Source organism: Giraffa tippelskirchi, chromosome 5 (genome assembly GCF_054371585.1).
Source record: "Giraffa tippelskirchi isolate mGirTip1 chromosome 5, T2T-mGirTip1v1.2.pri, whole genome shotgun sequence".
NCBI lineage: Eukaryota > Metazoa > Chordata > Mammalia > Artiodactyla > Giraffidae > Giraffa > Giraffa tippelskirchi.
The window spans coordinates 176,637,926-176,650,920 of record NC_137279.1 but is presented as its reverse complement, the minus strand read 5'-3'; the positions used below and the strand labels follow the sequence as shown (position 1 = coordinate 176,650,920).

At 46.8% G+C, this 12,995-nt stretch overlaps 1 protein-coding gene across 11 annotated transcripts in view; it reads left to right on the top strand.

The window, feature by feature from the left end:
• The first annotated feature begins 638 nt into the window (after positions 1-638).
• The window catches only part of KDM4A (lysine demethylase 4A), a 40,870-nt gene continuing 28,513 nt past the window's right edge, over positions 639-12,995 (top strand). For 2 of the 11 annotated variants that reach the window (XM_081492573.1, XM_081492572.1), the window contains exons 1-9: positions 639-759; positions 3,321-3,497; positions 4,136-4,311; positions 6,706-6,820; positions 8,219-8,412; positions 10,497-10,546; positions 11,268-11,371; positions 11,766-11,903; positions 12,603-12,853. In XM_081492573.1, coding sequence (XP_081348699.1) covers positions 3,360-3,497; positions 4,136-4,311; positions 6,706-6,820; positions 8,219-8,412; positions 10,497-10,546; positions 11,268-11,371; positions 11,766-11,903; positions 12,603-12,853 — 1,166 coding nt within the window. In that variant the 5' untranslated portion in view covers positions 639-759; positions 3,321-3,359. Of the gene's footprint in view, positions 760-1,008; positions 1,053-3,320; positions 3,498-4,135; positions 4,312-6,705; positions 6,821-8,218; positions 8,413-8,723; positions 8,816-9,660; positions 9,728-9,936; positions 10,288-10,496; positions 10,547-11,267; positions 11,372-11,765; positions 11,904-12,602; positions 12,854-12,995 lie in introns of those variants that run through there. The other 9 variants (XM_081492575.1, XM_081492574.1, XM_081492580.1 and 6 more) reach the window with 7 other exon arrangements.

Sequence of the window (12,995 nt, the reverse complement as noted above, 5' to 3'; positions counted from 1 at the left end):
GCTCACTGAGGAAGAGCTTTTTAATGACCCTAAGGACATCCGCCCTCAGGACTTGTCCTAATGATCCTCAGAGCTCCTTTCCCCTTAGGAACTGCTCCTTTCAAGAAATGTCCAGGTTTGCTGGCAAGTGAGGGGGTTCCCAAGACCCCTGATTCGCGTTTTAAAAACCGAGTCAGCACTGCACAAACTGGGACAGGTTGGTCACGTAATCGGGAACTCTTTGACCTCAGAAGCTACCCTTAAGGGTCCAGAGCGCACTTTTACTTTAGGTAAGGGTTCTACTCAACCCGCAAAAGACTGTGCCCACCCTTTAGAAACATCCTACAACGGCCTCCTTAGCGCCTTTACTCTGGCCAACGATCCCATTTCTAGGCACTCAACTAACTGTCTCAGTTCAGATTAGCTACGGGCAGCCAGAAGCCCGCCTTCGATTGGCCAGCTCTGCAATTCAGCCGAGGTGCTCAGTGGCCGCAGTCCCGGGTGGTACTACTTTTCCTCCTGGCAACAGCCCGAGTCGGCGCTCATAGGCTGAGCAGATTGATACTGGACTTTGGGGCGGCCTCACAGCGCTTTCATTGGCGGGTTGAAGGCTTATAGCGGCCCCCGGATTGGTTGACTTTGTGGAGCGCTGTGCGGCTGTGCAGAGGCCGACTTTGGAGGAGGCGGAGTCTCGTCCTTCGCCGGCTGGAAAAACAGGGTGATCGGCTAGTGGCGACAGCAGAAGTCGAGCCTTAGCCCTGTCGGGGCAGTGGGCTTTAAGTAAGAACTACAGGGTTTTTGAATCCTTTTGATTTGTTGCTTCTGTAGCCTTGACCGTGATCCCCGGTGGGGGAGGGGCGGAGAGCGGCCTGCTGCGGTGAGTGATAGGCATAGCTTTCGACCAATGGAAGCAGGAGCTTCTAAAATGAGCCCTGAGATTGGCCCTTTCCAATCTCTTTTGGCCAATGGGCGTCGGGAAGGGTGGGCGGGTCTACTGGGCCTTATTTTCTCTTCCTGCGGCCCGGCCTCACTCGCCTAGGCGGCGGGGCCGGTAGGGCCCGGACGTTTACTCGGTGAGCTTCGGGGACCTTGGGAGCGCAGGGGCTACTTTGGGAGCGATACCTGCGGGATCGGATGCTAGGGGAGGGAGCGGGAGTTTGAGATAGTTAGTAATAGCTGCCTTTACTGAGTTGATAAGTACCAGGCCTAGTGCTTAGCGTTTCGCTTGCATCATCTGAGTTAATCACAGCAACCCTGCGGGGCAAGGAGGTTGGGATCCCCATTTTACAGGAGGAGTCACTGAGACTCGGGCAATTTACACAGCCAAGGTCACACAGCTAATAAATGGCAGAGACTAGATCTGTATTCAGAGTTGTTTTAACTCTGGGGCAGTGATCTTTTAAACCGCAAGGCTTTGTTGCTGGGTGGGGGAAGGAAGGTGTCAAGAACAGGAGCTTTCCCGAGGGAATAGATTGAGGGAAGGGGATCCTAGAGTAGAAGAAAGGGAATGAGCAGTTGATGTAAGAGCAAGGAAATGAGTTGTTCAACAGTTACTGAGTGTGTACTCTCTGTCGTGCATTGTTCTAGGTTTTGGGCGTACAAAGATGAATAAGGCCAGAGGCAAATGAAGCCTCTTGTGGGGCTTTGGAGGCTTTGGGATGGGGCCTAACACTGTGTTCACATGATTTATATGTTTTTGTAAAATTTGCAAAAGTAAGGTATTTTGTATTCTTTTCTTAGAAAAGAGGTCTTCAAGATTGCATAAAACTTGAGGTTCCTTTACACTTGAATCAACCCTTGCAAAGGGCTTAGATTAAGTGGAGATTATGATGTAGGCAGCACAGAGAAATGGAGCACTGGGAATGTATTAAGGGACTTTGGGTAAATTTCCCAGTATATAAAACAGGGATTACAGTATACCCGCCATGCAAAGTTTGTCGAGGTGCATAAAAGCACCAGGCCAGGAGCTCACTTTATATTTGGTGAAATAGAAACTGGAGAGATGCAGGTACTGGGACTTGTCTTCTACCTTAGACAGTTCTGCTCCATGCTGTCTTCCTAGTCTTTCACTAGATTGTTGGTAGGTTGGAGGAGTTTTCTCTCTTCTGATCTCTCTAGCTCTCAAGGGGAACTCTTGGAGCTGAACTGCCATGATTTTGGGGCTGAGATTTGGGGGAATTGAGTAAAGAAAAGGACATAAGTTTTTCGTTTCTAAAGTGACTGTTTTTAGCCGGTATGCTTGGTTCTTATTCAGTTGAAATAGTCTATTGTGTTACCAGGCAGTGGGGATGCACCCACTTAGCCAAAGACCTCATCTAAAAACAAAGTAGTATTTATTTCACCTCCAGTCACTTATGAAGTTTGCCTTGTACTGCCAGTTTATTGCCTATTCAAATTTTGTTCTTTGAGTTCTGGGTACAGTGCAATTGAACTAGTCTCTACCTTGATTTCATGTAACTGTGCTGAAACTGCATTTAGGTGTAGCTATGAAAACAATTTCACTTAAGGGTTTTAAAAATCATAGCTCTGGCTGCTAATATCAGGATGCTATTTAACCCTTTAACTTTGTAATCTTGTAGCTTAGTAACTTTTCTTAAGAATCTAGAATCCTGTTTGAAATTTGTGGCTTAGAAGGAAGCCCATAGATAGATTTTTATTAAAAAAAAATCCGGTTGTAGTATATTAAGTTTAATACTTAGAATTAATTAGCTAAGTATGAACAAGGGAGCAGCTGTAAAGATGGGTGGGGCAGCTGCTTTGTCAGATGGGACCAACAACCAAATAATTAGTTTCCCTTTTTTAGTTGAGACAATGTGTCCATTAAATGAGGTTTGCTGCTGCTGCTGCTAAGTCGCTTCAGTCGTGTCTGACTCTGTGCGACCCCATAGACGGCAGCCCACCAGGCTCCAACGTCCTTGGGATTCTCCAGGCAAGAATACTGGAGTGGGTTACCATTTCGTTCTCCAGTGCATGAACGGGAAAAGTGAAAGTGAAGTCGCTCAGTCGTGTCCCACTCTTAGCGACCCCATGGACTGTAGCCTAGCAGGCTCCTCCATCCATGGGATTTTCCAGGCAAGAGTACTGGAGTGGGGTGCCATTGCCTTCTCCTTAAATGAGGTTTGAATACATGCAATTTTGATAGGTCAAAATCATTTAAGCAGAACGTTTTCTATCCATTTATCTTACTCATTTAAATAACCTGCCGCAGGCAGATTCCAGGTGTGAGGTCTTCTTGGTGCTGCAGACTTTCTTCCTCTTTCACTGTTTTCAGCACTGACATTCCCAGCCTTCAGTCTTAATTACATTTTGTATAATTTTATACTCTTAATGTATGTTTTCAGATTCCTGCCTGACCAAAGTGACCTCAAAAAGGAGGGAAGATGGCTTCTGAATCTGAAACCTTGAATCCCAGTGCTCGGATAATGACCTTCTACCCGACAATGGAGGAGTTCCGAAACTTCAGTCGTTACATTGCTTATATTGAATCCCAAGGAGCTCATCGGGCTGGGCTGGCTAAGGTGAGGGGTGGAGGCCTTTGGGACCGAGGGTGGCGGTAAGATTTTTCCTAAACGAAGCCTTGAAGAACACTTTTACTGAAAGGCGGGTGGGGTGGTAGTTGAATATGTGCTGTCCTATTTGCAAGTTAATTCCTTTCGTTAACATCTGAAACATCTCTTTTTTTTAGGTTAGAAGAGAGCTGTTGGGAATCTTTAAAAGGAAGGGAAAGAGCCAGTGTCCCAGGGCCAGTTGCTGAGGTGCTTCCATCTCTTGGTGGAGAGGGTGTTTTCATCAATCCAGCTTCTCTCTTTCTTGGTTTCCCTCTCATTCCCCACTCTGATAGTAATTTGGCTTCCGTATGAACTTTCTGTTAGATTGAGAGAAAATCAACTCTTCACCCCCTTCTCTTGGTGCCCAGATAATATTCTGAGGCTGAGAATGAATGAATATTCCTTACTTTAGGTCATTGCGTCTGGGCAGCTAGTTGATGGCAGAACTGGATCAGGGTTAGCTTGACAGTGTGACTTTTGCCGTGTTTGAGTGAGCATGGTTGAATCCACATGACTTTCTAGTAAAATCAGCTGTTGGCCTGCACACTTCCTGGACTCTGATCAGCTTGCCAGGTTACTGATCTCTTTGTTCCTTGTGTTCCCTACAGGTTGTTCCTCCAAAGGAGTGGAAGCCGCGAGCCTCCTATGATGATATTGATGACCTGGTTATTCCTGCCCCCATCCAGCAGCTGGTGACAGGGCAGTCTGGCCTCTTTACTCAGTACAACATACAGAAGAAAGCCATGACTGTGCGAGAGTTCCGCAAGATAGCCAACAGTGATAAGTGAGTGAAGCACATTCCTTTTAGCATAGGGACCTTAGATTTCGTGCACAGAGTGGTCTTCAAGACTGCTGCCATCCTACTGAAGTCCCCTTTGCTCAGCTCCTGCTTCTGTCTCCCTTGCTGTTCTTTGCACGGAAACATTTTTCTTCTCAGTACACTCAGTCACAGTCTAAACTTGTCTATGTTTTTACATAGAGTAATCCCATTGCTTTTCTTTCAAAAGTAGGACTTAATAATTTGCAAGGTTGCAAAGGGGAAACTTGGAGTTGGTTCAGAGGTGCTTTGGCCAGGTGTATCGATAACACCCACTTATCAAAAAGTGGCCTCAGTAGTTTAAGTTAATCTCTTCCTTCTGGGTCCTTGTGTCTTTAATTATGTCAAACTCCTCACTACCCATTCAGATGCTATCTCATTTTTTCTATGACATTAACCAAAGGTGGGTAAACTAACAAGCTGTTTGCTGTTTTCTGTCACTCCATGACCATTGGTACATTCTTGTCTCTGTTGGAAGCATCCTTGTGTAGGTCTGCTGTTTTCCGTTGTTTTTCTGTGCTGTTTTTAATAATTTCACTCTCATTTGACTTCAGATTTACAGAGAATGAATTGTGTGTTCCCCTTGTTGGACTCTGACTAGTCATTCTTATCCTCTTACTTGAATCTTCTCCTTTCCCTTGTGTCTCTTCATTTTGAGGCTCCATAAGGGATTCGTCCCTCCCCCCCTCGCTTTTTCTCCTGAGTCCTTTTTGGTCCACACACGGCTTGGTTTCAACCAGTCGGATGTTTTGTGCCTCCGGCTCCGGCTTGGCCCTGGAGGAGCCCCAGGGAGAGCCTCAGCTCACCAGGCTTCACACTTAGAGCGCTTTGTTACGTCACATCAGGTCTCACTCTTGCTCCATCTGTGCTCTGCCTCTTTTCCTTGGACTTATCACAGTTCTGAATATGGGCTTCCAGTTTTCTTGGCAGCCTGTCTCTTAAGGCATCTCCCTTGCCAGCCAACCTGCTGTCTAATTAGAGAATCTGTGTAAAAGCCTGTTGAAGCGGTGTGCCGTGCTCCGCAGATATGAGCCTGTGTCGTCCTTCATGTCTGTTTCCTGGCTCTGCACTGGGCCAGGCACACTTGCTTTGTTTCACCTGGGGTTGGTCTCATTCAGTCCCTGCCTGCCCCCTGGGTCTTCCAGTCTCATCTCATCGACATATGGTAGGCCTTGCCTTTCAGGATATCTGTTTTTAAATCAGTCAGTCTTGTGTCTTTTCTGTTCATCTGAAATACAACCAGTTCTTACCCTTGACTTCTGTCTGCATGATCAGCCAGCTTTAAGAAAAGCCAGTTAGGTAACAACCTGAATTTATAAAGCAGACCAGTTGGAAGTAGAATTATTTGTATTTAAAGGGAACTTGAGAGTTCTAAACTTCACTATTCATTAGGTTGACATCAAAATGTAAGGCAGCATTTAAAGTAAGATTTTTTTTCCCCCCCATTTAACCTCAATATCTCCACACAATTTCAGTTTGGTCTTCCATTCCTTATCATATATATATATTTTTGCCGAGTTATACTATGCATTTTCCGATACATATTAGTTTTACACGTTACTCTTTAAATTGTGTAATACTTTTTAAGTGGTTTGAATTTTTAAAAAGTTTATTTTGGAGTAAGTTCTCAGTATGTGATTTTATTGAGCTAAAGAATATAGATATTGTTAACAGTATTTAACAGTATTATATGGAGATATATATATGGATGGGGGTGTGTGTGTGTTTGAGCATATGTATATACTTGTATTTTGCTCAATGGAACGTTTGATATGCAAAAACCTGTTTTTATGTTTTTAGGACTATTTTATATTTTTATTAAACTATTTTGTTTTCAGGCGTGCTTATTTGTTGGATGTTAGCCACACTGCATAGGATGGTGGGAATGCAGCAGTGACAATTCAAGTGAGCCCTCTAGGAGACACTTCCTTAGAGTGCAGGGGAGTGACCGCTGTTCCAGGGCCTCACCTCTCCATGTGTGGGCAGGTTTTGGTTGTCTAGATACACAGGAATTTGCAATTCTTGGTTCTCACAAGTTTGTAAGCCTGTTTTCCCCCTGGGTGGCCAGGCCACTCCTGAGTGGAGCAGGGTGTATTAGTAGGGTCTTTTAAAAGAGTAGAGGATAGCGTTCTTAAGGAAGATGGGCTTACATCTTGGTGTATGTTACCTTCCTTGGGCCCGGTACCCACAGAAGGGAGGTTGAGGGAGTTAGTGGAACCTTGAAGGCCAAGGTTATACCTTGTTCATTTGAAATGTCTTGCTATTCTGGAACAGGAGATTGTGTCTTGTGCTATTCATAATGCCTGATGAATTTAGTCTCTTATGAGTGGCTAACCCCTTTTTTTTTCCCACTTTTGAAAGGTACTGTACCCCACGCTATAGTGAATTTGAAGAGCTTGAACGGAAATACTGGAAAAATCTCACATTCAATCCCCCAATCTATGGTGCAGATGTGAATGGCACTCTCTATGAAAAGGTGAAAGTCACTGGAAACTCGATGCAGCGTTTTTGCAGTTTTGTAATTTGATACCATTTTCATCTGCCCAGCATGCAATAGACACGTAAAAGCTGTTTGTCTGTTTTTTTTTTTTTTTCTTTTTTTTTTACTATTTTCTTTATTTGGCTGCATACGTCTTAGTTGCATCTCACAGGATCTTCATTCTTGGTGGTGGCATGCAGGATCTTTAGTTGCAGTGTGTGGGATCTAGTTCTCTGACCGGGGATTAAACCTAGGCCCCCTGCATTGGGAGAACTGATTCTTAACCACTGGATTGTCAGAGAAGTTCCCCTAAAAGCTGTTTTGCTGAATGGGTGTTTGCACAAAAGAGTGGTCCACCACCAGCTGATAGGTTGTGCTCGCTTAATTGGGGGTAGTTTTGCACGTGACCGAATTTTATTTCTCCCACTCTACATGTGAATTGGATGATAGGGTGTTCTTTGCAAGGGCCATTAGAATAGTCTGTGGGTGGTAGCTCTGACAGAGTTCTAGAGAGGGTGGGATCACAGTAAATGAAATGTTGGGGAGGGCAGTGTGGTTTCTGTGAAAAAAAGATCACTGACTAATATAATGAAAGGGGTATATATTTAAGAAGAGAAACATATTTAGATTTTGAGAATCTTCCAACAAGATTCTGTAGGAAAAGCTGTTTTTTAACAAATTGCATTGGCTTAGGATATAGTGGTTTTGGACATGGAGAACAGCCTTACATGTGGTGCAGAAAAGGGCTATTTGGCACCATTTTAAGATGATTTGAAAAATCTGTAGAGTGTTTCAGGGATTATCACTCAGATTATTGTTTTTGTAAATTATTCAAAGGAAGGCGTTTAAAGAGTGGATTCCAATTTTGCCGTCAATGACCGCTTTTTTGGGTGGTGGGAAGTGAAGCTTCTAGGCGTAAATCCAGAACGTCGTTACAGGAGGTGGGCTTTTCGATGACCTTTGTAACTCAGGGTAACACTGTAGACTTTTTACTGAAGACATTGCCCAGTAGAAATAAGGGCTAGGCAAGTCACAAATTAGTATAGTTAATTCCCATGCTTTGTATTTATTGTGATTTGAGAGGTCTTTCCTCTTTTGACCTAAGTTTACTTGGCTTCTGTTCAAACTCTTTGTCTTGGGTTTAGAACAGGTGGCTGTCACCTCCCTTTTTGTTATTTCACTTACTAGTGTTCGGTGTTGTTTTGCTCTTTGGGGGTGTAATGGCATCAGTTCCAGTGGCGGCTCTGAACGGCGAAAGAGGTGCTGTGGTCTTTATGTCCACACGGTTTTAACAGTATGCCAAACCTTTGTTAAAAGTGGCAGCTCACCTGTGACCTGCTCTGCGGTTGGTGGTTTCAGAGCCTCAGTTTATGTTCAATCTAACATCCTCTGCAGCATGTAGATGAGTGGAACATTGGCCGGCTGAGAACCATCCTGGACTTGGTGGAAAAGGAGAGTGGGATCACCATCGAGGGTGTGAATACCCCATACCTGTACTTCGGCATGTGGAAGACATCCTTTGCCTGGCACACCGAAGACATGGACTTGTACAGCATCAATTACCTGCACTTCGGAGAGCCCAAGTCCTGGTAAAGTCGGCCTGCAGTTGGTACCGGGGCTGATCAGCTCTGTGTGCACATGGACCACCTTGGGATCGAGATAAAATGCAGATACTGGTTCGGCAGGCTTGGGGTGGGACTGGCATGTTACATTTCGTTCCAACTTTGAAGCAGGGAGGTGCTGTTAGAGCGCTGGGGCTCTCCCTGCCCTTGGAGCAGCAGGTTTTAGAGCGCAGGGCACCTAGTCCCATCGTGTGGAAACGGAAGGTGGCTGAGTCACCGAGAGCCACGGGGGCTCTCCCAGGCTCTCCCACTGCTGTCTGATTTCTTTTTCTGAACAGGCCTGAGGCATTTCTTAGAGGCAGACTTCCAAGACTGGAGTCGCTCCTTCAGATGATAGAAAGCTTTCTTTTCCTCATGGAAAAAATATTTGGTGAGCAGCAGTGTGTGCCTAACCCACGAGGGGGCGCGTGGTCACTTGGCATCCACTCCATTCTGTTCACTGCAGCCGCAGTTGTGGCTGGGGAGGCAGATTAGCCCTCTCGTCTCCCTGCTCCCACCCACCCATCTCAGCATGTCAGCGAAGGTGCGGCCTTCAACAGAGCATAAGACCGATGAGGCGCTCAACCCTCACACAGATAGGAGACTGATCAGGAGAGATAGGAGACTGATCAGGGGAGAGAAAGTGGGAGAAAAGCTGTGAAGGGGAACAGTGTGTGCAGTAGGTCCACACAGGAAGGCAGATGAACGCTGGGCTAGAGAAGGCTGCCCCGGAAGAGGTGATGGCCGAGCTGAGGCCTCGCATGTGAGGATGTGGCTGGGTGGGGTGGTGGGGGGTTAGGAGGGGGGACAGGGAAGCGTGTCTGGGTGTTTGTAGCAACACGTACAAAGACTTTGGAGTGAACGCAGTGTGTTGAGTAACTAGAGGAAGGAAGTCCTTTGTGGTTTGGGTGCCGAGTATGAGGATGGAGGCGCGAGGAGGCCAGAGGGGACACTGTGACCAGGTCTTGGGGAGTCACAGAAGCTGTGTCTGTCGCCATTCCTTTTCCAGCCTCTTCAGCCACATCCTGTCCCAGGGGTTTTCTTTTGTTCTGTCAGATGCCTTTCCAGTTTCCAGTCTTGGGGTGGGGAACCCTTTTGAGTCTGTGCTTACCCCCTGACTACTGACCCAGTTTCTTAGAGGCTAGACTTCTCTCTAGAGTCAGTAACTTTTGTTTCTTCCTCATGTTTACTCTGAAGTTCCTGAAACTAGACTTTGTTACTACATACACTCTTTAGGTCACCTGAAGTGGTTCCTCCAGAGACGTCTATGCAGGGTTGCCTGATGGATCCCAGAGCCTTTTAGGTGATAGACAGTTTCCTCGTCTGTTTTGTTTCATAACAAAACTATTTGGGATGGGAAGGTTTTGTTGTTGTGGCATCATCTTTAGAACGCATTATAAAGGTAAAATAGACTTACTGTGAGTTCCTGAATATGAAGTTTTAACAGTTTTGCAAAAGTTTTAAATAGTCTTCTATGTGTTTTTTAGTTTTTCCTTTTGTTTCTTAATGAAGGGCAATCCTATGGTGTCTGGATACCCACAGTGTTGGAGGCGTGAGTGGCTACTGGATAATCAGTGCACTGTTGAGGAGACGAAGGGAAATGGGCTCTTCAGCAGATGGGGGCCAGGTCTCTGGTACCTAATCCATCGTCACCTTGTTGCCCATTTTTCTCTCTCTATCCCATCCCAGTTAAGCCTTTCAGGCTCTGCCAGGAGCACTTTAATGCCATCCTCCTCCTCTTTTTTTTTTTTTGTTTAAGTTTTATTGCATGAATAACATTATAAAGGAGAGCAACGTTGAGTGTGTGTCATAAATCCTGGTTCATGGTAACTATCGAATAAACGTCTTGTTAATGAATATAAAGGATAAAAATCGTTTGCCCTTCAGTGTGGGTTCCCACTCCAGTGCCCAGACAGTCTAATACTTCATTTCTCCAGATCCCTTTCTAGTTCTTGTGGTCGGGAAGTTGAAAAGTCTGATATTTCGAGCTGTTCTGAGAGTGGGCACGAGCCCTCGGGCCCCTTTCGGGGCCAGCCCTCTGCTCAGTGGCCGCTGCTTCTGTGTGCTTGCAGGTACTCTGTCCCGCCCGAGCATGGAAAGCGGCTGGAGCGCCTGGCCAAAGGTATGGTGTTCACTCCGTGGGCCGGGTCAGACCTGCCAGGGAGCTGCGCTCCTGGCTCTCAGATGTCCACTTTCAGTGGTCTTTTCTTGGGCCCACATGTGAGGGGTGAGCCAGGCTGCCAGTTTGGGTACGTCTCAGAGAAGCTGAAATCACAGCCTTGCCACACTTTGTCCTGGGAAGGGGCTTAGTGAGTGTTAGACTGTCTTTGCCTCAGTTTCATCATGCATAGGTTTATTTGACCAGGGGTAGTGTACTGGTCACCTTGGGTCTGGTTCTTTTGCCAAAACCCCAATTGGTCAAGTCAAAGTTGAATGTCATGCTTTGGTCCTTGTAAGTGGACTCTAGTAGATTTGTACCTCTAGAGAGACTAATTCACAGGCACTTGTCATGTGTACTGTAGATGTGTTACTAACAAAAGATTGAGGGTCCTGGTGAATGGAGAAAGTCTTTAAGTAGTTTTAAAAATCTTTATGAGAACGGACGCTGCCAGGGCAATCCCCCAAGCAGGATTTGATGACCCATGTAATAGCCTACACTGGGGACACCCCAGAGGCCTCATCATAGAACGCTAGGACTGGCGTGGAGCTAGAATAATCTCTGGCGATCACCTTGGTGATTCATCCTCCTTACATTTAGATGAGATGCGCTGTGTGAAGTGACTCCAGGGTTACAGAGCTAGTGTAGAGCTGTGTATTAACTGTACCCGTTTTCAATTAAACAGGCTTTTTCCCAGGCAGTGCTCAAAGCTGTGAGGCTTTTCTCCGCCATAAGATGACCTTGATTTCTCCTTTAATGCTGAAGAAATACGGAATTCCCTTTGACAAGGTGAGCGGATTGCGCACAAAGCAATCCTTTGCTTACACGGAAACCACTCTTTCTGGCGTGTGTTTCACAGGGAGCTTTATTCTACTTGCTCCCCTGTACCAGGTGTGGGCCAGGACTAATCTGTGTAACCCTTTGATCTCAATGCATTAAAGGTGGGTGCCGCCTTCCTGCTGCCAGAGGAGGGTCAAGCCCCCTTGAACAGCGTTAATCCAGAGGAGTCATTAATTACAGTCATGGTGTCTGATGTGTGGGGACTTTGCATGTCGCAAAAGACGCTAAGACTCCAGTGGCTTTATGACCTGTCCCTGGACACTCAGCTCAGCCAGCGGTGGCTGAGCTGGAGCCCAGCATTCCTGCCCTTTACTGCAACTGCTTCCTGTTTGCTCTTGTTCAGGTGACTCAGGAAGCTGGAGAATTTATGATCACTTTCCCTTACGGCTACCATGCTGGCTTTAACCACGGTTTCAACTGTGCTGAGTCCACCAACTTTGCTACCCGGAGGTGGATCGAGTATGGCAAACAAGCTGTGCTGGTAAGTCCACTCTTTTCCTTCATAATAACTGTGTCTAAAAACAACTGATTGAGCCAGCCAGCCTTCTTAGATACACTGGCTGGCGTTTCTTTGAGCTGCTGGAATTCAGAAACAAAGTGGCAGGGAATGTGCAAAAGTACCAGCATCCTGTGTTCATGAAGAATGTTTAAAAACTGGTTCATATTTGAGTTGTATAAAATGAGGTTTCTGTGCTTGAGTTCGTTGGGCATGAACACTGTACCCACACACGCAGCGCTGTTTCTTGCTCTAGCCGCTCTGGGTGTTCGCCGTTGAGGGGAAATCTGATGGGCTTCCCTTTTACTTGAAGGAAGCAGCAAGGCTGGACATTTGGCCGGGAGCAGACTTGCTGCCGAGGTCCTGGCCTGAACAGACGGCAGAGGGAAGGTGGACGTTGACCGTCCAGGGCTAATGCTGAGCCTTGTCTCTTAACTGTTCTCCGCGCACCCTGGCTAGCGTCCTAGTTGACACGCCCCAGTGCCGTGCGTCCTCCACCCTGTTCTCCCTGCTTCCTTTCATGTGTGAAGGCTCTGCACGGATGGGATGCCCTCAGCCTGTGAACCCAAACAGTTCAGCCTGAAACTGTTCTCTTTTTTCCATTTGGAGGGAGGAGATGGGAGAGGGGGGTGCAAGGAGCAGGGGAAGCGTCTCACCTGGAACCCCTTTGGCGCCTTGGGACAGTGCTCCTGCAGGAAGGACATGGTGAAGATCTCCATGGACGTGTTTGTGAGGAAGTTCCAGCCAGAAAGGTACAAGCTCTGGAAAGCTGGGAAGGACAGCACCGTCATCGACCACACTCTGCCCACACCAGAAGCGGCCGAGTTTCTCAAGGAGAGTGAACTGGCCCCGAGAACCCAGGAGGAGGAGGAGTGCCCAGAGGAGGAGGATACGGAGTGGGTGGAGGATGGAGAGGAGGGCGACCTGAAGAGGAGGTAATCCCACAGCCCTTGGGCCCAGCTACCTGGGGTGGGGTGGGGTGAGGGGAGTATCTGGTAGCTCCCGTCACCTGTCGAGGGGCTGCTTCCGAGCGAGGTGTTTGAGCACAGCTGAGGGAAGGTTCTTCTTAGTGCAGGC